At 42.5% G+C, this 25,807-nt stretch overlaps 1 protein-coding gene across 14 annotated transcripts in view; it reads left to right on the forward strand.

The window, feature by feature from the left end:
* The window catches only part of LOC310831043 (ankyrin repeat and fibronectin type-III domain-containing protein 1-like), a 350,791-nt gene extending 325,638 nt beyond the window's left edge, over positions 1-25,153 (forward strand). For all 14 annotated transcript variants that reach the window (XM_083711065.1, XM_083711073.1, XM_083711075.1 and 11 more), the window contains 11 exons: positions 434-533; positions 788-920; positions 1,315-1,434; positions 3,691-3,906; positions 5,042-5,208; positions 6,001-6,151; positions 6,907-7,075; positions 7,802-7,968; positions 10,962-11,172; positions 13,501-14,156; positions 16,630-25,153. In XM_083711065.1, the coding sequence (XP_083567191.1) occupies positions 434-533; positions 788-920; positions 1,315-1,434; positions 3,691-3,906; positions 5,042-5,208; positions 6,001-6,151; positions 6,907-7,075; positions 7,802-7,968; positions 10,962-11,172; positions 13,501-14,156; positions 16,630-16,917 (2,378 nt within the window). In that variant the 3' untranslated portion in view covers positions 16,918-25,153. The remainder of the gene's footprint in view (positions 1-433; positions 534-787; positions 921-1,314; positions 1,435-3,690; positions 3,907-5,041; positions 5,209-6,000; positions 6,152-6,906; positions 7,076-7,801; positions 7,969-10,961; positions 11,173-13,500; positions 14,157-16,629) is intronic.
* Positions 25,154-25,807: the final 654 nt, after the last annotated feature.

Consider the following 25,807-nt stretch of genomic DNA (forward strand, 5'->3'; position numbering starts at 1 on the left):
AGGAACAGTGGAAAGAAAGCAGGGATCCAGTTGGTAGCATGGCTGAAAAATAGAACAAAATAGCCAGCATGCTACAAAATCAGCAGGTTCCTGTAGAATGAATGTGGGTGATAGTAAAGTGTTGAGAGAAAAGAGGGACTGGAACATAGAAAGCTGAAGAAAAGAGAGGTCAAGGGGAAAAGGTGCTGGGAAACCCTCACACAAAAGCTAGGGGGAGGAAGAGCTATGTGAATTTGGCAGAGTAATAGTTTGCACCAAGGGGGAAATGGGGAATGAATGTCATATCTTCTTGGTTTTACCTAATCAGCCTAGTCTTTTATCTTGAATCTTTAGTAGATATATACACAAGGCTAGGTAATAAGAAAAAGGATGAGTTGACAGTAGTATAAATAATGGTTTGTGTAATGCCTTCTGCATGTGCTTTGCTCCTCAGAACCCTGTAAGAATCAGCCACAGAGCAGAAAACATTCTGTCTCCAAGAGTCTGAAGTATCTCTTCCACCCTGGCAGCAAATTCTTAAAAACACTGAAAAGGTAAGGTGGGGGGAGAATATGTCATCCGTCCACCTATGCATCCCCTTGCTATATTTGTTGAGTTTCCCAGAAACCGGGTGTGTGGGTCACTTCACTGTTTCCCAGGCACTTCAGGGGAACAAGGGAAATAGGGAGGGAAGCTGCTGTATCTTTCTTCCATTCCTCACTCCTCACCATGGTGGAAAGAATACTTCCCAGTAAAAACAATGATGATGATGAATCCCTCCCAAGATAACTCTTTTCTATTTTCCCAGGGGCCTGTATCTGGCATCATTATTCTACAAGGATGACAACATATTGGTCACGCATGAGGATCAGATCCCTGTGGTCGAGATAGATGACACCTATTCTTGCCTGCTCATGCAGGACTTTCTCTGGTTCACTAAGGTGACCGCTTAGTAGGGTGACTTTTGAATGTGTGTCATTTTAGGTTAAATAAATATGTTTAAAAGAACATTATAAATTTACATCTAAATACATATTTTGTAGTCCATTGAAACATTTACCTTTGACATCCTATTTCTAGTAAGTAAAAAACAATATTGTTACTTTACTTAAGACAAATTTAAATATAAGGAGAGGGAACCTAGCATAGGACAATATGAAAAGGTGCACAGTTGCAGCAAGAGAGAGACTCTAGTTAGGATACAAACATGTTTCCTCTATTCATTTAAAAAAACAAATGCTGAACTTGGGGAACACCATACCTGCGTATGGGCAGGTATGGAGAACTGGGCAGACATGAGAATCCTAAAATGACCTGTTGCTATACTTGATGTAGGTATCGTGCATGTGGGATGAAATCCTGTGGCTGCGTCAGTGTGTCACTGTCTCCCAATCATCGTGTTCCTGCATTCTGCAAACACGTCTCAAGATGCTTCTGGCCATCTCACAGATGCAGGTAAGAAAAGAGGCCTCTTCAAGGCACAGGAGTGCCAAAGATGGGTATTTTGCCAGCTAGGCACATATCACTCATACATCTGATGCTCAATCCATGGATATTTAGGTCAAAATCATTAGATCTGAACTTCAGCTAGATAGATCTAATGCCCTTCATATACAGTAGTACCTTGGGTTACATACGCTTCAGGTTACAGACTCCGCTAATCCAGAAATAGTACCTCGGGTTAAGAACTTTGCTTCAGGATGAGAACAGAAATCATGCAGCGGCAGCAGGAGGCCCCATTAGCTAAAGTGGTGCTTTAGGTTAAAAACAGTTTCAGATTAAGAACAGACCTCCAGAACAAATTAAGTACTTAACCCGAGGCACCACTGTACTAAGCAACTCAGGCAGGTGGGTAGGATTGAAAAGTCAAGGAGATATATCCATCACTAAGAAGGCATTTGAGTTTGAGGCAGAAGCAATTGATAAGATACAGAGTTTCTTGGGAGTGTTTCTGGCCAGGGGTCAATTTCTGGGTTCCTTTCCAACATAAACTCACCTCTTGGGGGAAATCCTAATATTAAATGGTTAGCTGTTCAAACATTTGTTTCATACCCAACATGCACATTGTGAAGCCATTATGTCGTCTCTGTGCTACATTATTGGGAGCAAAACAGACATTTCTATTTTTATGCTATATTTTGCATGTTTTAACAAGTATCTTAATAGATCAAGCTTTAATTGATTAACTAGTGCAATTCATTAGTTAAAAGTTTAGTTGCAAATATATAATGCACATCAAGTACTTGGAAGTAGTCCTCCAAAACAGATTCCTTCAATGCCAGTAAAGTAATTATTGAGAAAAGTGATATAGATTGCAGAAAATATTAACCTATTCTTCCTTTCTGCCTGACAACAGACCTCAAAGGTGGTGGAGAATAAGCAGAAATAAATATGTAACAATTTTGAAAATAGGGGGTGACTGAAGATTGGGAAGGCACTGGTGCAGACTATGTACTCCCTACCAGTTTCTCGATGAAAGGTTATTCAGCCTGGTGGTATTATAAATGATAGTGACATATTGAATGGCTGTAAAGGTAAAGGTAAAGGTACCCCTGCCCGTACGGGCCAGTCTTGACAGATTCTGGGGTTGTGCGCCCATCTCACTTAAGAGGCCAGGGGCCAGCGCTGTCCGGAGACACTTCCGGGTCACGTGGCCAGCGTGACATTGCTGCTCTGGCGAGCCAGAGCCGCACACGGAAACGCCGTTTACCTTCCCGCTGGTAAGCGGTCCCTATTTATCTACTTGCACCCGGAGGTGCTTTCGAACTGCTAGGTTGGCAGGCGCTGGGACCGAGCAGCGGGAGCGCACCCCGCCGCAGGGATTCGAACCGCCGACCTTTCGATCGGCAAGTCCTAGGCGCTGAGGCTTTAACCCACAGCGCCACCTGCGTCCTTGTTGGCTATCATGTATAGCCAGTTCCATATGTGGTTAAGCTTTTCCGCAAGCAAGTTTTTAACTATGTACGATGAATATTTGCATTGACAGACAGCAGAAAGTAAAGATTTCAAGAAGCCAATGGCCATCTTAGTCACTCTTCATAATGAGTAAAAAACATTGTGTTCATTCAGATTCACTAAAAACAGCTTTGCCAAAGTGTTGTAATATATAAATGTATGTAAATTTAATTAGTTAATTGTTAAAATATGTTTTCATCTGTTGACAGCCCTGCTTATTATTCATGTATTGTCAGGTGACCTTGGCTTTAGGTAGCAAAGGAGCACTTCTGTCTGAATATTTAAATGCTCAATACCTTTTTACTGTTACAGTGGTACCTTGGTTCTCGAACTCCCGAAACGGTTTGAAAACCAAGGCGCAGCTTCCGATTGGCTGCAGGATCTTCCTGCACTCAAGCAGAAGCCGCAGAAGCTGTTCAGTCAGACGTTCGGCTTCCAAAAAACGTTCGCAAACCGGAACACTCACTTCTGGGCTTGCGGCATTGGGAGCTGATTTGTTCAGGAGCCAAGCCATTCGGGAACCAAGGTACCATGGTATCTGAAGAAGTGTGCATGCACACGAAAGCTCATACCAAGAACTAACTTAGTTGGTCTTTAAGGTGCTACTGGAAGGATTTTTTTTGTTTTGACTATGGCAGACCAACACGGCTACCTATCTGTAACAAGGTACCATGGAAAACCCTTGGAGAATATAGAGGATATGCCATCTAGAGCCAGACCCCACTCTCCATAAATGACTTTTTCTTCTCTTTGAAGGGTCTGCTGGGAATTCAGGATCTGGGACATGTCTTTTTTGAGCCCATCAAAGACAAGCAGGGCAATATTTTAGTTGTGACCCTAAAGGAGGTGAAGACAAATCAGACCTTTGAAAGCGTCCACTGGGTCCCCCTCTCAAAGCTGCAGACAAGCCGCAAGTCCATCTCATCTCCAGAAGAGCCTACAGCTCTGGATGTGCTGCTGATGACCATGCAGGTGGCTGGTGTGTGTGTGTGTGTGTGTGTGTGTGTGTGTGTGTTTAGTGATGGAAAGGCTGTGCTCATATTCAGAGGCACTCAGTGACAGACTAAATACTTTGCATACAGAAAATCCCAGGTGCAGTCCCAAGTCTCTCCAGTTAAAAAGATTTTAGGAAGGCAGGCTAGAAAAGACCACTACCTCAGACCTTGAAAATCCACTGCCAGTCAGAGAAAAGGATGGAGAACCCCTAGGGGGTCAAATGCAACCCTTCAAGTCCCTTTCTGGTCCTCAGGGACTCTTCCCAGGCCATACTCAGTGGCCCTGCAAAATGGATTCTAGGGCTAAATTGTGGTGACACTTGGCTTGCATTAAGCCCTGTTTAGGAGTGCAGAGGTTCAGCTTCTTTTTTGCTTAGTTTTTATTCAAGGTATGTGACACTTTGCAGAGGCAAAGGAAAAGTTGGTTTCCCAGGTGTAAGTTTTCCCACTAGGGATTCAGATAACTATTTTTGATACATTTACCCTTCTTGCATCCAGTCAGCAGTTGTTTTCCCAGCTTGTTAGCAGGTCTTAGCAAAGAATCCCTTCCGTGAGTGCCCAGCCTTTCCTCCTCCTCTTGACCCCTCGTCTAGTTGTTCCTCTCTCTTTTGATTTCCTCTCAGTCAGCCAAGTGTCTCCAGCAACAAAAGGCACTCAAGCACCTGTACAAGGGTCTATTGAAAGTGCTTATTCAAAGCCATTGCCAGGATTAGCAAAGGCCAAACCACTAAAGGGCCAGTTCAACGCAGTCTCTGTTCCTGGAGATTGCAGCACTAGTCTGGATATCTGACAACAACAGTCTCCTTTGTAAAATTTCTGGTGCCTCCTGCCCCGTGCCAGTCTGTCTCCTGAGGCTTTTGGTCTTGGTTGGATCCAGGAAGCTGCAGACAAAATAGCTAGACTGAACTTTGAATTCAAGCCACACAAACTGTTAAGTTTGATCTGCTTCTTCTTCTTTCTTTTTTTTAATCCACCACTGTTTTAACCCTTACTGGCTAGAACAGCAGCATCTTGGGATCTTAGCCTTGTTGTGGGGTTCCTCTTTCTCAGTTGAATTCTGTCAGGTTTCTGCAGCAAGATGTGCCCATTTTATGGTCATTTTCTCCCTTTAGGACAAGCTGGTTTACCACCAGCGAAGCAGCCAGGCTCTCCCTCCAGGTCTCTATTTGGGTTACCTGAAGCTCTGTAGTGCTGTTGACCAGATCCGAGTGTTGGTGCCTGAACGTTTACCCAACATATTATGTCATGTGAAGATACGAAGCAACCCAAACATCTCCAGGTAGGGCTTTCAATCCAGGCCTGCAGCATAAATGGATGGACAGGGTTATTTCTTAATCCCATTGTGCTCTACATCACTTGCTCTCAGTCAGAGGGTTAGAGTTAGGGAGATCCCTTGTTGGTTTGACTACAGCTAAATGGGTATAGTCAAGAGAAATGGAAGAGAGAATATATGGACAGGGCAGCAGGTTTGCCAGCAGGTTGAGATGGTGATGTTAAAAGAAGATATTTCCAGATATCTGATGAATTGCTCATTAAATGATGTTATATGTACTAAGTAAGGAAAAGTCACATACTGAACTGAGATCTTTTGGCTCCATATCAATCATGTGATACCAGCTCCAGGTGGTATAACCAATCTGTAACTTCTGAAGCAACTGCAGGTTCCTATTCTGATCTCAGACTATGGCAGTGAGATATTTTTAACTCTCTCTGCTCTGCTGGCTCATGGGTCCAATATAAGAACTTTAGGGTTGTATGCCTTATACCACCTAACTTAGTGGTCCAAAAATGATTTCCCCCCCTGCTCCTAACTCTTTGCCCTAGTTCCTTCCAAGTGAAAAAGCCAGGTTTCATGTGAAAAGTCCATATTCATTCCCATACTAAATGCCCTGATGATATGCAGACGTTGAGGGCTTCTTTAGACATCACACATTTCCTATATGAAAGCACTTCCAGAAGAAGTGTGAAAATGCACGTCCTAGCAAGCAACAACATAATCATGTGCATTTTTTCCTAGGCATTTACTGCATGTAAGCTATCTGTGCATTTATCCCTATGTCTTCTTTTCAAGGGAGGAATGGGAGTGGCTGCAACACCAAGTCAGTGTGGAGGAGCCAATTCCCATAGAGCAAAATCTCGAGACCACCCAGAATCTCTTCCTTCAGGAGCTTCAAGTGGCAATCAAAGAGCTGATGCAATTGGTCAATATCCCACTGCATGAGGTAACTTTTAGGCAGGGCTGTATTGTGTGTGTGAGGAAAAAGAGGTATTGCTGATTTTGTAGCTCAGTGAAACATTACTGTACTGGCGCCAGTTTACATTTTTTACATTTCTACTTCATATCATGAATATTAAGCCAATATACAGATAGAAATTATTCTTTATAAGCAAGAACAATCTAGCCAAGGGTGAGCCCTACGCTGAAATGATTCCCATTCTGATGCAGATTCTCTGTACTGCAGTGTAAGCAGCCCCTGCTCAGGCAGTAGTGCAAATTGTAAGATAGGACTGCAGCTCAGAGAATGTCTAAAGTAGGTCAACTTTATAAATATTGGCTAAAACTATTGTACCTAGTTTTTTGGCATGATTAAACAAAAGAAGCCTGCAAGATGAACCCCTGGGAGTGATTTTTTTAAAAGTTTTTTTTTAAAAAAAGGGTATTCTACCCTATAGGATTAGGAGGGTCTGACAGCAGCAGAAATGCCAGTCTAAACATTAGATCCTGCTATCCACCTCCCAAAAGTTCATTTGCTTCTTATGTAAAGCCTTGTTGGCCTTCTATGTTACTTTGCCAAAACTTAGTAAGAATGTATCTATGAACAATGGCAAAGATCTAAAAGGATGTCTTCCAGAAATATCCCAATATTAGGGAAAAGCCATTTCAGTTCAAAGAATCATCCCCATACATGTTCAACTGGTTGCTAAGTTGTGGCTGTACATCAATAAAACATTGCCTTCTCATGTTTGAATTCTACAGGCCAAAGATTTTCGCCTATACAGTCAAGAAGTTCTGGACTTCGGAGGACAGGTCTCATTTCTCCTTCTTCTGCCTCCCTCCGAGGATGTGTGTACTGCCCCTGGCCAGAACAATCCTTACACACCTCGGTCTGGCTTTCTCACACTTCCACTTCAGATCTTTGAGCTAGGTGAGAATGGCTACATGGGGACCCTTTGGGGTGTATCAATTTTGTTGTCCTCTGCTTCCTGCTTCTTCACAAAGGGACTGTCTCATGTCATCCTTAATCCAATGAGTTTCTTAAAAAGTACTTTAAAAATCTTTAAGTGATTGGGGCCTCTAAAGTTCTTAATCCAGCCCTGGCCTGAGGACCACATATATACCATTTTTTTCAGGTTGAAGGCTACATTGACCCATGGCTAACCCTCTGGACCAAATTATGAAAATAGGCGTGGCTACAGTGTAAAAGTGGGTGTGGTCCCCTTTTAAGGACATAATGTGTGGGTGGGTGTCACAAAACCTTTTCCCCATTAAATTATCAAAGTGGGGGAACCATGGGAGCAGTCAGCTTAATATTTCTTTTTAAGGTGGACACATTTTTTTAAGCATCATGGCACGACACTGGGGAACTTACAGGAGCAGTCAAAGAGATTTTTTTTTAAAAAAAAAGTTCAAGTTTTAATATTGTTTAACTTTTTTCTTTTAGTAACAAATTGAGGGGGTTTTTGGGGGAGGGGTAGATATGAGATACATGTTGGCCACTGCAATAAAATCAAACAAATATTGATAGTCCAAATTCATCTGTGAGCTTTTTTCTACTTTATATATAGCTCCAGTTCTGTTGGCAATGATTAGATCTGCTTCTCTGATGGTCCCCTGGTAATCCTTGACCTCCTCCTCTCCCTTTGTTTTCCAGTTCATTTTTTCACTTATGACCACGAGTTCATTAGTCAGTATTGCCAAGTGTCTGCCCTCTTGGAGCTGGAGTCACTTCTCTCTCAACAGAGCCTCAGGGAGGCCTTCTCAGACTCAGAATTAACTACTGCCAAGCAGAGGCATCAACAAGTTCAGGACTATATACAGGTATGTTACAGATGAATAGTAGAAAGTATTAAGTGTCAAATGCTCAGCATGATATGCTAGGCAACAAATTGCTGATCCCCTGTATAACCAATCCAATATACCCTCTTTACATGACTAATTGCTGGAATATAGCTCTCTTGCTTTGGGATTGCATGCAAAATGTTTCCAGTAAACAGGTGATTAACAATCTCACTGCCTTAGGACAGGCAAGGTCACATGGAACCAAAATGATTGTATCAGTCAACTCTTGAGTCTCTGGCTCCATACCTTGCCTTAAGATAGAGCTTTTTACAGATCCTGCTTCTTATTCCTTCATGGTTTTTTATTCTTACTTTGCCAGCTCCTGGTTCCTTATTAATTTGCTTTTTTTCTGCCTATTGTCTAAAATAAAAGGAAAGGGAAGGACAAGTATATCCAGTCATGCAAAGGTATCATCTCTTCACAATCCTCCCTCCATGGTGATGACATCCATTGCCAGTCTCCTCTGCTGGGGAAGGATGATCTCACAGCATAGACTAGCTGGAGTTGTGAGTGATCTTATTCACCTTTTTAGGCCTTTGCATGACAGTTTCGCTTTCACCTATGGCTTAGTCCACACCATAACAGTGAAAGTGCACCTGAACATGCAAGGAGAGACATGCCACACAGGAATCCTTCCTGCTGGGTGACTTTGGTGGAGGCCAGCTTTCTCTACAAGAATGACCAGCACATCAAGGGCCCTGCAAATGTGCAGACTTCCTCAGCAAGCAGAGAATGGAGTTTCCCTAGTTAGTATTAAGTCAAGTTCAGCAGTGGTTCAGGAGACCATGGACAACCACAAGTTCTCCAGGTTTTTGGATGAAGGAGCAGAGGGGTTGGGCACCCTAAATCATCAGTGACAAGAGGATTTCTGTTACAGATAGGTAGCCGTGTTGGTCTGCCATAGTCAAAACAAAAAAAATTCCTTCCAGTAGCACCTTAAAGACCAACTAAGTCAGTTCTTGGTATGAGCTTTCGTGTGCATGCACACTTCTTCAGATACACTGAAACAGAAGTTTCCAGACCCTTCTATATAGTGAGAAGGTGGGGAGGGGTATTACTCAGAAGGCTGGTGGGAATGGGTGATTGGCAGGTAGCTGTGATGAGCCTGTTGACGACTCTTAACGACTGCAATAGGTCTTACAGAAAAAAGCAAGGGGTGAAAAGGTGAAAAATGGCTTTGTCATGTATAATGAGATAAGAATCCAAGGTCTTTGTTCAGACCAGGTTTCTCCATGGTTTTAAGTTTGGTGATAAGTTGCAATTCAGCAGCTTCTCTTTCCAGTCTATTTCTGAAATTCCTTTGTAGTAAAACAGCTACTTTGAGATCTTGTATAGAATGTCTTGTATAGAGGATTTCTATATGCCTTTCTGTGAACCCCACTGATTTCCAAGATGTTGAGGAAGAAACCCACATCATACTGGCAAGTACCTTTTTGGTCCAGTTTTGTTTTTCAACCTCCTTCACCTGGCATTTCAGGGTATGTGGTAGCAATGACCTATTAACCCAGAGGCATATATACCATCCAGACCCAGCCTGGTTAACACTAACTGCTTGGTAGCTGAGCGACAGACCTTCTGCAAATTAGGGTCCTTGAAGCAGATCTTTCCTGTTCTGCTGTCATATAGATGCCCAGCCACACTCTGATAATATATAACAACACGATCCTGGCTGTTCTAGGGCAGTGGGAGTGTTAGTTCACTGTTTACTGGATCCTGCTGCATACTCCAGAAAGAACATTAGTAGTAAGTAACCAACATCGTTTTATAGGATAGCTCCTACCCCAGAACTCCCACTTTTTTTTCTTACTAGTCAAAGCATCTGGCTGGTGATGCCAGCATGCTTTCAGCTGTGTTGTGCTGCGTTAAGATTGATTTATTGTCAATAATGAAGGATCTCAAAGGCATGCATTAGCTCTAGCCAGCAAGTCCCTCTAAGTGTTAAGCTTGTCTCTTGTCAAATCCAAATTTGTCCTCTAGAACAGTGACTCCAAAACTTTCCCCCCATGGACCACTTGAAAATTGCTGAAGGTCTTGGCAGACCATTTAATGCTTTTTCTTCCTGTTGTAGCAATTGTAACGCACTGTGCTTTTAATTGTATTTTTATTATTTTATTTTTTATATATTGTATTGTTGTTGTTGTTTTTGTTGTTGTTTAGTCGTGTCCGACTCTTCGTGACCCCATGGACCAGAGAACGCCAGGCACTCCTGTCTTCATATATATATTGTATTACGATTTGAATTACATTCAATTCCAACTGTAACACAATAAAATACAAAATAAGAAAGCATGCAATAAAAATACAATTAAAAATCAATATGAATATTTCATGCAATGGATGGGCCATCTCCTGTCTTCAACCACAAATCCAAAGACACACTGTGGACCACCAAAATGAAGCATACCTGCCTGAGATTGATCTTAACTGCCTGGCAATTTGAATGCAAAGGGTCAAGATGTGAGGGAATTTCAATGACTGTTTAAAAAGAAATTTATCTTATGCCACTTTCTATCTTGGGTAAATTTACTTCTCTGCAAAATCCTGAATTCAGGGAATAAGTATGGAGTGGGGATTAGAGGGGGAGTTATGAGAAATGACGCAATCCTAGGAAAGTGCTCCTGTTTGAGACATGTTCAATGAATGAACCCTATTTATCCAGATTGGTAGCACAGCACAGCAGTCTTAAGGAGTTTCAAGGAATGTGTGGGGTAGTTTCAGGGCTGTAAAAAGTTACCCATGCCACACCAAGTGACTACACCCCAGTGTGCATAAGCTCTACATGTGTATTAACATAAGTATATAGAAACCAGATCCACCCCACATGGAGGATCTTTAAGAGCATCCATCAATATGCGTGTACAACTCCTTCTCATACAAAGATGGCAAAACTTGTGGCTAGCCTGCTGTGCAGCCTCCTGAATGATTTTTCAGTGTCAAAAAAGGAGATGATTCTGTGTCTTTCTCTTGGACAGCAAATGGAGGAGATTTGGCGAGAAATGCGCTGGATGATGGATGCATTGCAGCATGCCCGGTACAAGCAGCCTTCTGGTGGCATCCCACTCACATGGTTTCTTGAAGAATCTAGCATTGTACTAAAGGAGAAAACACGATCAACCTCTTCCCATTTGGACTTCCTTCCCTCACCTACCCCTTCTCCTGAAATGAGCCGCAAGCTCAACTCTGGTGAGAGTTTCCTTTGCATTTTTCTGGACTTTTTATAACTGCTATTAAATCCCCTCTCCTAGTCCAGCCCTCTGCTATAACACAAGGTATCTTATCTAAAACCTCCCCAGTAACTGTCTGGACAACCTCTTCTGGAAGCATTCTGACAAGGGCATTCTACCACTTTATCTCCCTAGATAGCTTATTCTCGCTTATTCTCTTTGCCCAGATGTTTTTCAAAATCCATTTTACAGATAAATCTGTTTCACTGAATAAAGGCTCTTTAGGTGGGTGGTTACCTGTTTTGGATGGGTTTGCATTCCCTTAGAAGAAGTTTGGGGGTGCTCCTGGATACATCTTTGTCACTAGAGGCCCAAGTGTCCCCTGTGGCTATGAGTTCCTTTTACCAGCTTCATCTGGTTTGCCAACTATGGCTGTTCCTGGACAGGGATAGTCCATGCACTGGTAACCACTGCAGTCCATGCATTGGTAACCTCGAGGATAGAGTACTATAATGTGTTCTTTGTGGGGCTGCTCCAGCTGGTGCAGAATGCTGCAGCCAGATTGCTGATGAGGAGTTTCTAGTCAAGAACATGTGACAGCATTGTTAAAAGAGCAGCACTGGCTACCCACCTATTACTGAGCCAAGTTCAAGGTTCTTGTATTGATTTACAAAGCACTGAACAACTTGGGTCCAGGGCACTTTGGGGATCACTTGAACCTTTATATTCCAGCTCGATCACTGAGATCATCTGCAGAAGCATCTATGGTCGTTCCCTGAATTGATGAGGCTCATTCGATAACCACGAGAAATCAAGCCTTCAGTGTCCTCAGTCCAGTCTTGTTGAACACCCTGCCAATAGAGATTCAGTGGGCACCTTATGTGTCAACTTTTCAAAGCTTGCTGAAAAATTTTCTATTCCACCAGGCATACGCAGGCAATTAATAGTACATCCCTACAATGGTCTATTGATGTTTGTTTTTAATTTCTTTCTGCTTTTAACTTGTTCTTAACAGTTATAATTTTACTATTTGGTTTTCTGTTTATATTGTTGTAAACTGCTGTAATGTATTTTTTATGATACAGCGGTATAGAAATATTTTAATAAATAAATGCATCCTTTTCTTTGCTATTGATTTCCTTGGATTTATCTACTTTATAGGCCTTTACATATGAAAGCAGTCTTTCCCTCCTTAACCACTGCATGTAAAGCTGAAGGTGCTATCACAACTTCCATTATCTAGACCAAGTTATCTTTGTCACCAGCATTTTAATAAGAAAACTTCTATCATTAACTTTGATGAAGCCTTCCAGATATCCTGACAGCATAAATTTAGGAGTTGTCGGAATCTGATGCATTGTAATCTTTAATATAATCTCTAGTACCTCTTGCCAGCTACTTGTTAGTAACGACACCTAAACTACCGTATTTTTCGCCCTATAACACGCACTTTTCCCCCTCCAAAAATGAAGGGGAAATGTGTGTGCGTCCTATGGCGTGAATGCAGTCTTTTGCTGATGCCAGGAGAGTGAGGGGGGTCAGTGTGCACAGACCCCTCTTGCTCTCCAGGCTTCAGGAAGCTATCCACAAGCCGTGGGAGAGCTGCGTGGCTTGCGGAGAGCTGCCTGCACCCTAAAGCCTACGGCGCGCTAAGCTCAGCACGCCCCAGACTTCGGGCTTTGCGCAGCTCTCCGCTAGCAAAGTCGCACAGCTCTCCCACGGCTTGCAGATAGCAGCCTGTTCTGGGGGCTGGGGGAAAATAATTTTCCCCCCTGTATTTCCCCCCGAAAAACTAGGTGCGTCCTATGGGGTGAAAAATACGGTATATTTTCTAGAAAAATGAGGAAGGCATGTGCAGAATCTGTTTGAGGATTGTGGGATAAACATGTTCCAGGCAAAAATGGTTAAAAATTGGCAGTGAAAAGAAACTGGGCAAAAGTGGAGTGGCAAGAGTGGAGTGTCAGAATCCCTTTTGCTCCAATCTTAAAAAGAAAGAGGAAGGAGACTAGATTGGGAAGAGGCTCACAAAGATCACTTCCAAGTAAACTGATGATGTTGTGCTCTTGCCCATAAATGCTTTAAACAGGTTACATCCAGTTCCCAGGATTGTACAGGTAACGCAACTGCCATTCAGTTTGTGTTACCAGGAAAACAACCCGGCAGAGCAAGATTGGCCATGAGCCAGAGGTTCCTCACCCCTGCTCTAGCCAATCAGAACTCCCAGGCTTGGAGTAGAAAAAGGTTTGACCCTCAGGTCCACTTGTACAGCTTGTCTGAGTGAATTACTGCACATTCGTCCAAGATAATTCCCCGATAAAGAAGTAATCTTTTTATCATTTTCTTTCAGATTCGCATGGAATCTCAGATGAAGAGGGCTCATCAGAAGTATTCTTAGCTACAGACAGTGACTATGACTCCAGCAGAGCCCAAAGCCCCAGAGAGCTTGACCTTCTTTACCCCTCTTCAGGGCCTGAGTACTGCAGTAGAAGAAATCCACGCCCTTTGAGGGACAGTGCCCCTGACGTCCTGCAGAACCATGAGCTAAAGACACCCCCTATTCCTCCAGAGGAGCCTCGGCCTCCCCCAGAGCTTTATGACAGTGACTTTGTGCTTCCTAGTCGGCAGATAGAGCTGCTGCGCATCACAGAGAAGAGGCAGGCCTACTGTGTCCGCACCAGCAGCCTGGATTTCCCAAAACCGCTTTGTCATGGGGCCAGAAAGTCTTGCCCTGGCTCTGTTGACAGTTCACCAACTGAAAGTAGAACTGCAGCCCGTTGCAGCCCTGTGAGACTTGGGACAGGCTCAGAATTCAGCCCCAGGCACGGCTGTCCTGCAGGGAGCTCTGAACCTGTCTTTCGGACACGCTCAGTGGAATGGACTCGGACCTTCCAGGAGGCAGCAGATCCAGGACATGTAGCAAACCGGGTCAAGTCAACAGGCTCCTTCGCCTTACGTGTGTGCCCTCAGTACGAAACAGGGCTCTCCAAAGAAACAAGCGTTAAGGTATCATTAAAATCCTGGTCTTGGCTCATCAATACAATAGTGCAGTACTGAAAATGGAGGCAACACTTGCAGGAAGAAGATGTATTCCTTTTTCCTAGATTTGGCTATGTGACCCTTCCCCTTCCTGATACTTTCCATTAAATGGATTTCTCACTATTGCTTCTTTTGGGGCTGCGTCCCAGAACTGGCAATGGTAGTGTCAGTAGGCCACAGAGAATTGGAATGCTGTTGTTAATTATTCCATATGATCTGAGGATGCATCCAGACAGCAGCTCCCTGTACTTTTACTTTTGCACTTGCAAAAAGAATATGTATTCTGTTTATTAGATTATACATCCTTTTCACTATAAAACCACACTACAGACACAACCTTACATGTCCCGAAACATAATGTTCCTGCCTCCGGTACCTTATTTATTTATTAGCAGGTAGTGCTGTGGTCTAAACCACTGAGCCTCTTGGGCTTGCCAATTGGAAGGTCAGCAGTTTGAATCCACGTGATGGTGGTGAGGTCCCGTTGCTTTGTCCCAGGTTCTGCCAACTTAACAATTCAAAAGCACACCAGTGCAAGTAGATAAATAGGGACCACTGCGGTGGGAAGGTAAACGGTGTTCCGTCATTGCTTCTGTCATGGTGTTGCATTGCGCCAAAAGCGGTTTAGTCATGCTGGCCACGTGACCCAGGTAGCTTTCTGTGGACTAACGCCAGCTCCTCAGCCTGAAGCGAGATGAGTACTGCACCCCATAGTCGGGTCCTTTACCTTATTTATTGGGGATTATGTCCAGTGAGTTGTTCATTTCCACATCAGCCAGGTTCAGTTGTTGAGCTTGCAATGCTGATTGTGGCTTGCAATGCTGCACTTTTATGGTGGTTTATTATGATGCTGTTAACTAAGGGCTTCATGAATAATAAATAGCCAAATTTTCAAATGGAGTAAATGGGGTGGAGATGTACAGTGTAGATCTGAACACAGTATGGTATTACAGTGTAGCCTTCAGGGTGTAATAATATGAATGCACTAGGCATCCATTGACTTGTTAAGGATTAAACTTCCATCCACATCACGAGTCATATTGGTTCAGACTATGGACCAATAAACTTTACCATTCTAGCTAACAGCATTTGTTTTGAAGATAAATCACACTGCAGTCACTGGTGCAAAGAGCTTTGTAAAGATTCCTTTTGGGTGTAGATACATAGATTGTACTGGGTTGACTACCGGACACCAGGGCATCGTCTCTGTTGTCCTCTCTTCCAGACCTTGGGACTAAGGAACTATTCACCATAACATAACATTTAAAAGAGAATGGTGATTTATGTCCACTATCAAAGGATGTTTTCTAGCATAGAAGGAAGGATGTTGATTGATTAGAGAAGCATTAGCATAGGAAGGTATTACAGATACAACTGTGGTTTAGGGATTAGGGGTGAGCCATAGGATCCTCTTTCAGAACCAGTGTCCTGAATTAAGAAACACCCTTAATCAGAGTTATCAAAAATCATGCATAAGACCAAATAGGTTAGAATAGGGAGAGAGGCATTTGTTTCTGGGAACAGATAATAGTGTGTGAGCCCATGGCCTTCTTTGATTCTTCTTTGAAACTATGGTTGTGTGTAATGTCAGGGCTGAACTTCAGTCTGGCTTCACAGTGTCTACATTTTGGACAGTCGGATAAAATGAATAAATAGACAGGAGACAATGTTTGTTAAAGAATTATCATATAGAGCCCAAATGGGTGGCAGTCATATACTCTATATCATTCTTGGTGGTTGTAGCCATGACTGGTATGTAGCCTAAGCCAGTGCTATTTTTCTAGAAAAAGAGGTGCTGAAACTCATCATGAATGGCTCCATTGCTCTCTTATAATGGCAATGGTGCCCACCTGGCGAGTTCCAACTGAAAAAAAGCCTGGCCTAAGCTTGACTCAAACCTAAGGCAAACCTGACCACCTATTCTGGAGTGGTGGTGTCATGGTGAGTATGGCCATGGCGTATAGCTCTTTGCATTTAGACAATATTCCTTGCTATAGAAAGCAAGGGGAAATGATGTGGTTGGACTGCAATCTTCCAAAGCTACTTTCATGGTATCACTATTTCTATCCTCATTTCTCACTGGTATGCTCCTAAAAAAAGTGATCAGGCAACTTTTATGCCACATCAGCAGAACATCTTCAATGTTCTGCTCTTTTTGGCATGGCCAAAAGTCCTTTTCTTGTTTATCCAGAAGGCCTGTGGACACCAATACTATATGCAGATCTCAAATTGAATCTAGGATAGCTCACCAAATTCAATTATGCTAGAGTACAGTGCCCTCAGTTTTTATTCTTGTGGGACTGGAATAAGTTTAGGAAGACACATTAATTCCTCAGTTAAGTATCTGGCTTTATTCTTTAGGGGGAGCCAGCTTATTTGGGTATACCCTCGTCTTTCTTTGCCCTTCCTCTTGCTCTTACTTACCTCTATTTCTGCACAGCTGCACCTCACCAACAAGATGTCGGCAGAAGATGTGGTGAAGCTGGTGGTGCAGGAGATGAACGAGGTCTCACGCGATGTCCTGGGAAATGCAGATGCTTTCTGCTACAGTGAAGACCAATTGGAACACTTTGGACTAGTGTTCGTGTCAGATGAAGTTGAGCAGTGGCTTCCAAATGACTTCCTGCCCCTCTCGCTCCACAAGGCTTGGCCTGATGGGAGGTTCTATGTCCGGATCAAAGAGACTTCCCCTCTCCTGTTTCAGTATGGGCCAGCAACAACTGTATGAGAGGAGGAGGAATGGATTGGATTAGGAAGGAAAAGTGAAGAATATCCAACTTCCAGTGAGCAGAAAGCTCAGCACTAATGCTTCCTTCTTGAATAGAAACTTTTGTGCCAGACACCACAGGCCAAAATAGGAGCATACTGGGCAGTGTGTTGCTCTGTGGTGTGTGTGTGTGTGTGTGTGTGTGTGTGTGTGTTGTTTTAACCAAAGATGTCAAGATTTGTTTGTTATGACTCCTAAGATCTGTGGGTGGGGTACAGGAGCCTTTGGGATAATGGAATTAAATTTGTGAAGACACTTTTTGCAAGGAGAAGAGCCGGTTGGGGATAAAGAAGCAATACTTAATTATATTTTTCATTCTGAATGTTGAAGGGAGGGAGAGAATGTGACATTGAAGGATTCTGACTGAAGTGGGCCCAGAGTTGGGGCCTGGAGGTGGGAGGAGCACAGGGAGCTCACAAAGACTTCATGTTTTGTTATCTGTGTTCTCATTGTACCTGGAGAAATATGAAATTGCACATAGTTCTTTGAAAAATGTATTTTCATTTTCTTAATTCCACCTTAAATATACACAGCACAATATATAAAATATGTTCAAACTGTGCAGGACTGTAAAGCCCTTTCTACTTTTGGGAGAGACAGACAAGACTTTACATCTGGACTAGAACCTTCTCTTAGGGGTAAGATTAAGCCAACCTTTGAGCTCACCAGAAAGAGGCACTCCCTGCTGCCCCAGGCTGGCTGTGTTGTGGGTCTGGAAGAAGGTTCCTGAGAACTCTGCTTTCTTTATTTTCAGTCCTATAGTTTCTCTTTTATTTTTAAGCAGCTTTGCTTTCCCCTTTCCTCTACCTAGGCAAGAATCTAGAAAGGAGCACAAGGAAAGAATTGTTGCATATTAGGTTTAAAGTTAACTCCTCTCAGGAAGCTATTCACTTGCCTACCTTCCCCTACAGTGTAGGGAAGCAATGCTTCTTTCTTCCATCGCCCAGCAAGCAGTTGAAGACTGTAAATGAAACACCTATCATGTAAGCCAGATGTTACCCCTCCACAGAAGCGGAAGTAGCACTGGACATGGGCTACCACTCCCATATATGCACAGTTGGTCTAAATCCCATGACTAGTCACACCACACACCCAAGCAGTTGAGAAGCAGGAAAATATCTTAACAAAGATCATTCCTGCCTTCCCTCACAGCAGTGCATAGCCCATGCAATTGAGCATTGACTACAGTACCCTTCCCCACTCTAGAAAAGGTGATAACAAAGTTTAGTGCCAAAGTCAAGAAGATCCTCTCTTCCTTCTTTTTCCTTCTGTCCAATCCTAACAACTGACATCTGCCGAGGCACTGATTCTCTTCTGTCCAATCCCATGAGAAAGAAGCAGAGAATATCTGAGGAAGAAATGATTCTCCCAAGGTTCATGTGAGCCACTCTGGGTGGAGAAAGTACAAACAAGTCCTGATCTATGGACAGCAAGCTTAGAGCACCCCTTTCCACAAAAAAAAACTTTCCTGTACTGAAGGAAAGAGGTTGCAGGGGGAAAGCAGCTGATTAAGAGTTAAACAATGCTAACATTCTCCAATTCTCTGCTGCAGATCATGTCTGCCCGGCAGCTGTTCCACGAAGATCTAGTGTGAACGTATTTCTTTCTCTCAACCCCCCTGAGACATTTGTCTTGCATGCAGAAGGTGCCAGGTTCAATCACCAGCATCTTCAGGTACTGTTAGGAGAGACTCCTGTCTGAAACCTTGGAGAGCTGCCACCAATCAATGTGGACAATGTTTAGCTAGTTGGATCAATTGTAGGTTTTAATATAATGTACCTAATAATAATAATTTATTATTTATACCCCACCAATCTGGCTGGGCTTCCCCAGCCACTCTATGCACTGCTTCCCTTCTAGAAGCTTAAGTTCCCATTCCATGCCCTCACAATTTTTTTGACTCCATCTTACTCCAGAATTAAGGGCAAATTCCATTTATAAGATTGTTCTCCTGTCCTACTAGAGAGTGGGATATTCCCATTCACTGAAAAACACCCTGAATTAGTTTACAAAGGCTGCACACGGGGAGGGGGGCATAATCATTTGTAGCACTTTGACAGCTTAAATCAGCTCTGCAATCTGAAAGATCTTTCGTTTTACATTAAAAAGAAGAGAGAGGTACCCAATCTGAGACCAGGTGTAACTGTCCCTAGGCGAGCTGTTACTCACTTTTTAATGAAAAATGACCTGTACACTCATTCTGAGAAAAGAGGGTGGGATGGATCTATGAAGACAGGATCCTTGGCTCAGTAACCCCATGGGGACCTGATCTCTTTCCTCAGCGTCCAGGCAAATATTGCCCATTTCCCAGATCTTTCTAAAATCATAGCATTTAGAAAGCTAGCCAGCCATATCTTTTGTGATACTATAAGCTGTAAGCAACTGAAGCAGAGCATTTCCCTAATTTTTCTTTTCCAACTACCACTCAACATTCTGTAACTACTGAGCATGTTCTGGCTTCATCAAGCTACTTGCTTTAGGTTTTTCTCCTAATTTTTTTGTAAATGTCTGTAGTTCTGCAAACTACTCAAAAATTTACAAGTGGGTGCTCTTATAGCAGCTTTGATGTCAATGACAGCCATACAATACCAGGTGATTAAAAGGGGTCCCTTGACTTCCTGTTTCCTGCCAAGGGAAATGGCTGCTTCCCCTGAGATTGGACCCCCAGCAGTGTAAGAAATTCAGGGTTAATATGAGTGTAATTAGCCCTGTTGACCCCCACCAAGGGTACCGGGGGGGGGGGAGGGAACCTGCTGCCCAACAGATCATCCATTATCTGCCTCACGCAAAAAGATGTGGGGCCTGGGACGCTGGGTGATGCATGGCACAAACTAGGAACTCTCCAGAGTCAATCCCACAAGCAGGAGATACCTGTTTTCTAAAAATTAAAAAGATTTGGACAAAAAACAGGTGTGTTCTGGACGGAAAGAGATAAAAGAAAAATCTGCTAAACTACACAGTCACTGGAGGTTAAGTTTCGGACTTCAAAAAGGCTCCCATCTTGGCATGTTGATTAATGAGGTGAGGGGCTGCCGTGTTATATTTGCTATTTCATGATTTGGTGAATCTTGCCAAGAAAGAATTAATTATCCAAGGAAACGAAAGAAGTGTAAAATTAATTGGCTGTATGGCACCACAGTCCTCAGCGGAGAGCCCTAATCAAAATTGGCAGAGTAAAATCAGATATGAAAATGGCTCAGGCTAAGGAGGGAAAATGGTGGCGGTAGCAGTTGTGATGCAGAAAGAAAAAGGAGCCTCCTTTGTCTGAGGGAGGCTGGAGATACTTTTTATTTGAACCACAAAAGGGATGTACTTTGCAAAAGATGCATTTGCTTGCATGGAATATTTTCATATATGGTTTGGAGAGTGATGGTGAATTCTGGATGCCTGCCAGCTTTTCTAGGGCCCAGGAAAGCTGGCGTGGTTATTTCTTGGGGAAACCAGAAACAATATTTATATAACTGACTGACTGCCAAATACATCCCATGATACAGTTTGAAACATCAGATTATTAAGGGATATCAAAGACAACATGGCGTCATTAATTTTAATCTTGGATGGAAGCCCAAAGCCTTTCAGAGCAAGAAATGGCAGAGAAAGGAGGGGCTATCAAAAGAGGACTGTGCTTCAAAATAATATAACTGAAAACAATATGGAATACAATTTACCTCCTTATTATAGAAATTATAGAAATATGGACTCGTCAAACAAAGATAGAGAGCCACATATCAGCAATTGGTGGACTGAGAGATGGGGATAGTTAATATCAGGATTAGAAAACTGGGAAACAACCAAGAAGAAAGCAGAAAATGAATGACATTATCTCTTGAAATTCAGAACATGGCAATTCCCCTTTGAAATTATTTTAATTGGCTGTATTTTTTGTTTTTTAATGTAAGATTTGGTCTGTTTTGTTATTAATATGATTTTTTTTATATTGGAAAATGAATAAAATTATTTACAAAAAAAAGAGAGAAAGGGGTCCCTTGAGAACTTCAGTGACAAGTGCACAGCAATACTTCTCAAAGTTGGGGACCTCAGCCTTGATGATACAAACATGTTATTTATTTTGGATGTATCCCACCCTTCCTCCATGGAATAAAAGGCAGCATGCAAAGGGTTTGTAGGTGGTCTCTCCTGTCCAGGCCTAGACCTGCTTAGCTTTTGCAAAGTGGCTGCATCCTATGCCTTCATCAAGGGCCTTAAGACTAATTCCATTTGCCAAAGCAGTTCACCTTTGGGTGGCAAATCTTACTGCTGCAGAACAGAAACATTCAAAACCATCTAGGATGAATGTTAGAACTCCCTCATAATTATTGTGCTGATGGATTCTTCCACAGATGCTATGTAACTTGGAACATAATGCAATGCTTCCAATATAGTAGAGCACAGGAACTTTAGACTTTAAAAAAGCTCATTGTTTATACATACTCTAACAGGTTTGGCCAGCTATCCTTTTTGAGGGTTGCATGGTGTTTGGGCTCCCTTTGAAACTGCTCAAATTGTGACACGGCTAAGACAAAATCGCTCCGTATGGCTAAGAAGACAACATTCACACCCAAACAAGTCATTTCAGGTCTTCAAGCCGTTCTACAAATCCAAGCAATCTAAAAGCTTCATTTTCAAACATGCCAACAAAGTAAATATTCTATCCGCTCCTATAAACTAGTCCCATATCCTATGGGGAAGGAAAATATATTACTCTTCTTGCCACCAGTCCCCCCCCCCCCCCCGCCGCTCTTGTAACAGATAGAGGGTGGTCTCTGGCACTTTCTTCCCAGGTGATTCAAGTCCACATCAGTTACCTAAGCACCAACAAAAGTCAGGAAGAAGGATGTCGAAGAGTTCCTCAAAATCCTCATGGGTTGTTCCATTGAATCTGCTATCTCGGAGGCAAGATTATGTAGAATATAAAAGTAAAGGTGAACAAACTATGTCCAGGAGCCAAAGTAAACATCAACAACTTCTCAAAGCCACGCAGCAACTCACAGACATTCAAGCCATAGAACCAGCTCTCCTTTCCCATAGTTTTCCTATAGTTTAAGTGATCTGCTTGATTTAAACAGACTCAACAAGTTTCTAATTCTAGTTTGGTTTTGTAAACTAGTACAATGACTGAGCTGTCTTGGACCCAGAGGAACCAGATGTTTCCATCCACTCATGAGCCATTCAGCACTCATACCAAGCAGACTCTGTGGAATTCTCAACTTCTGGAGAACATGATATTCTGCCAGGTGTAAAAGCATAGACCAAGTTTCATGATGGACTCCGGTATAAGATGTTTCTCTTACTCCATTAACAGATTGCAATGTAGGCTCATGTCAAAAGTGCTTGGTGCCTGGATTGACTGGCTTCAGAATGGAAGTTTCAGGGATTATCTCTTGGAAATCCACCACATTCTTATCACCATGAGCCTCTTTGGTTGAGGAACTCAACCAAAGATGGCCCGGAGAACATGGTTGGAGTATCAAATGAGCACCAGCAGCCTGGAACCCAGAACGATCAAACTGTTGCTGCTGCTGTTCCAACTGCAAATACAGATCAGTCCTATGCCCACACAATTACTGGGCAAAGATGTGCATAAACATGCAAGAAGGAATTCAATCAACATTGTTACACCCAGACTATAGAAAATAGACTGAATGGGAGAATAGCCTTTCCTCCAGATTGAAATACATGAGAATTCTTAATTTAACAGAAGACTGGCTCAGCAAGCAGAACACCCTACAGTCTGAATAGAATATACTCCTTTGGGTGTTCCAGCTGATAGTGATGTCAGTGATGAACCTCTTCACAAAGTTCAGAAAACAATCTGCTAGACATATTATTTACAATCACTGTCCCCTAATGTGGGATGCTCCCATTGCATTGATCTAAAAAACCTCATGCATTTACTTCTATCCCACTTCTTCCTCAGTTTAGCAAGTTTGGATCTGACACAGTAAAGTAATCCTGGGGAACTTTCTTTTGGTATTGGAGACCTTGGTTTTCAGCATTAGCCCTTCTGTCAATAGGCAGAGCCTGGAAGTTGCAAGTAAGTCAGCCCTTCTGTTACAAGGGCTGGCATTTCACCTGCAGCCAACTAGCAGCCTAGACATTGTGGAACAGGCATTAAGGGCCATGAATTTAAGTAATTTCCTCTGCTCTCTTTTCTTTTGCAAGGGATTCCACCAATAAAAATACTATTGAGATACAGTACTTTGAAAGTCTTCAACTGCATTACCAGGAAGAGCTTTCACCTGGAAAAAGGGCAAAGCAAATTATGTTCTGAAGTTTCTTCACAAACTTCTAAAGAAAGGACTCAGTACAAATACCTTTAAGAGACAGGTCTTAGTCCTGAGTGAAGTCCTGAGAATTTTCATTCTCACATACATAGGTTTCCTTAAGTAATCCTTCACCGGTATATGGATATCCTACTTGGAACTTCAACTACACACTTATGATTTGATCAGTCCTCTCCAAGTTTTCACCTTGTGTTCCCCTGGAGGGGATTCTTTTAAGTTAGTTTTTTCCATCACTTTTGCTTGGAGAATCTCAGAGCCTGGGCTCACTGTCCACAAATAAGGATTTCTGTATTGTTCATATGGATAGGACTATATGTCAAAGGGAAATTAACTTTTTCATAGAAATTAGCTTTGCCTAAACCTTGCCCCCCATCATGGTCCACTCTGGAGAAAACTTATCAGAAGGACATTTCTATTCAGTCTGGAAAGCTATTGGGAAGGAGGATCTTTTCATATCCTTCCGGTAGTCCTTCCTGAGTGATTCAATAGTCATTGGTACTTTGTCTAGATTGCTTGATGCCATTATTGGAGCTTTGAAGGCACTGGGGAAAATTATACCATCTCAAATTACTTCTCATTTTATGAGGAGCACCACCTGCTGTAGTATTTGGGGGCAATCCCCCTTGGAAGTGATTTGCAGAACTGCAGTCTGATCATTGGTTCACATGTTTACCAGACATTATAAAGAGGGTCTTTGTCCTCAGCTGCTGCTGGCTTTGGACAAAATGTTCTGCAGAGGGTGCTAATTTCATGAAGTATGCCGGAAACAAACTATAAGTCCACTCAGAGGAGATTACAGCTTTTCTGCATCTCAGATAGAGAGCCATGTCTCTGTATTCCTGAGGGGGAGAGAGAGAGAAATTACTTACTATAAACTCTCATTCTTCTAAAAGTAGGGAGGCTGATCTACCTACCTAGGATTGAGCTTCTGGCAATGATGTATTCAAAAGCACATAAGGGGAAACTACAAATGTCCATAAAGAGTTGCCCTGTCTCTTTACTCTTCAGTTCTCTTTGTTTGGTTTTGCATGGTTGTGGTAATACTTTCCCCCTAAGTCTCCATATTTGTTCTTGATGGGGGAGAGCAGGGAACTCCTTCCCTTAGTGAGATCAAAGGTTGAACCTGTCTTCCTACGAGGAGTAGGTGCTATCCCAGATATAGAGACAAGTCTCTGCACTTGTATATGAGCAGAAATCTGTGGTAAGTACAATGTTCCCTTTCATTTTAAAAGCAAAAAAAAAAAAAAATCAGACATGCGAAATTTGACTTTGCTGTCATAGGTGTGCTTCAAGGCATTGGTTGTGACAACACTTTAGTTCTTAACTTTTCCTTTCCTCTCCTTTGTTGGTGTTTTGTTACTATGACTGTGATTGGCTGATCTTGTACATCCAATAGCATGATGTTTTGTTGGCTGCTAAGCCTCTTTGTTAGCTGCAACTATTATCAAAACTGTGGTCTGTAGTAAACATGGCTGTGCTGCTGAGAGTGATCCCATCTTTCCTTCTTGTGCCATGATGCTGTTTTCATGAATGTCTTCAAACGATGTCACTGAGATAATTCTGAAGTGTAAGTTCTGAAGGATGTTGTTGCTTTCCTAGAAAAATAATGCCTGTCCATGCACAAGCATGGAAATAGGGTTGTTAGTCTGTTGTATTTAAATCTGCAAGGAACAGATCATGGACAGAGAGCTGGATCCTCTTTTGCAGTGCTGGAATTCAGAGCAGAAAAAAACAGCCAGTAGGCCTTGAGCAGAAGGATGAGAAAATGAAACCAATCATAATCATACAGGGAAACTGACAAGTCTCCTTTCTTCCAAGCACGATTAAAGTTTTTATAAAAATGAGCTCAGCCCGCAACTGGAGCTTGTGTATATGTGTGTGTATATAAATAACATTGATCCTATCCCCTTTAATTGCTCAAGCTCTCTTTATTTGTAGTTTAGGCTCCAGTCCTGAAACGGTCCATTGGAGTTTCTCTGTGCAGAACTCCCTGCAGGATTGGTGCCATAGTGTCTGCACATGCTGCCATCTTGAGGGTTGCCTGAAGCCATCCGCATTTAGATGTTATTTTAAATAGCATCGCTGAGTGAATCCAATAACACTTTAATGCAGCACAAAGAGCAGAGCACAGCAATAGAATTTAGTCCCTACATCACCAAAGAGCACTGACCAGAAAATCAGCTAGGGTAAACTGATGAATTTGTGGTCTTGCTCAGAAATGCTTTATACATTATTTGGGTTACAGCTTTAGTTTTCAGTTTATAAATTGTTTTGTAGCCCAAACAGCTATGGAAAGGACATAATGCTCACCAGAACAATCCTTATGGGAACAATGGTCCAAAAGTAAACTACGAGTTTGTAGAATAATTCCATACATTTCAATTGCCATATCAAAGTGTGCTTATACATCACATTTACATCCTGCACTTCATCCAAGGAGCTCAAAGTGGTGGCGTTTTCACCTCACAACCCTATGAGGTAGGTTCTGCTGAGAAATAGTAATGCACCTACAGCCACTCAGTAAACTTCATGGCTGAGTGGTGTAATTTGAATCAAGTTGTATCCAA

This window comes from Podarcis gaigeae (genome assembly GCF_964106915.1).
Source record: "Podarcis gaigeae genome assembly, chromosome: 14".
NCBI lineage: Eukaryota > Metazoa > Chordata > Lepidosauria > Squamata > Lacertidae > Podarcis > Podarcis gaigeae.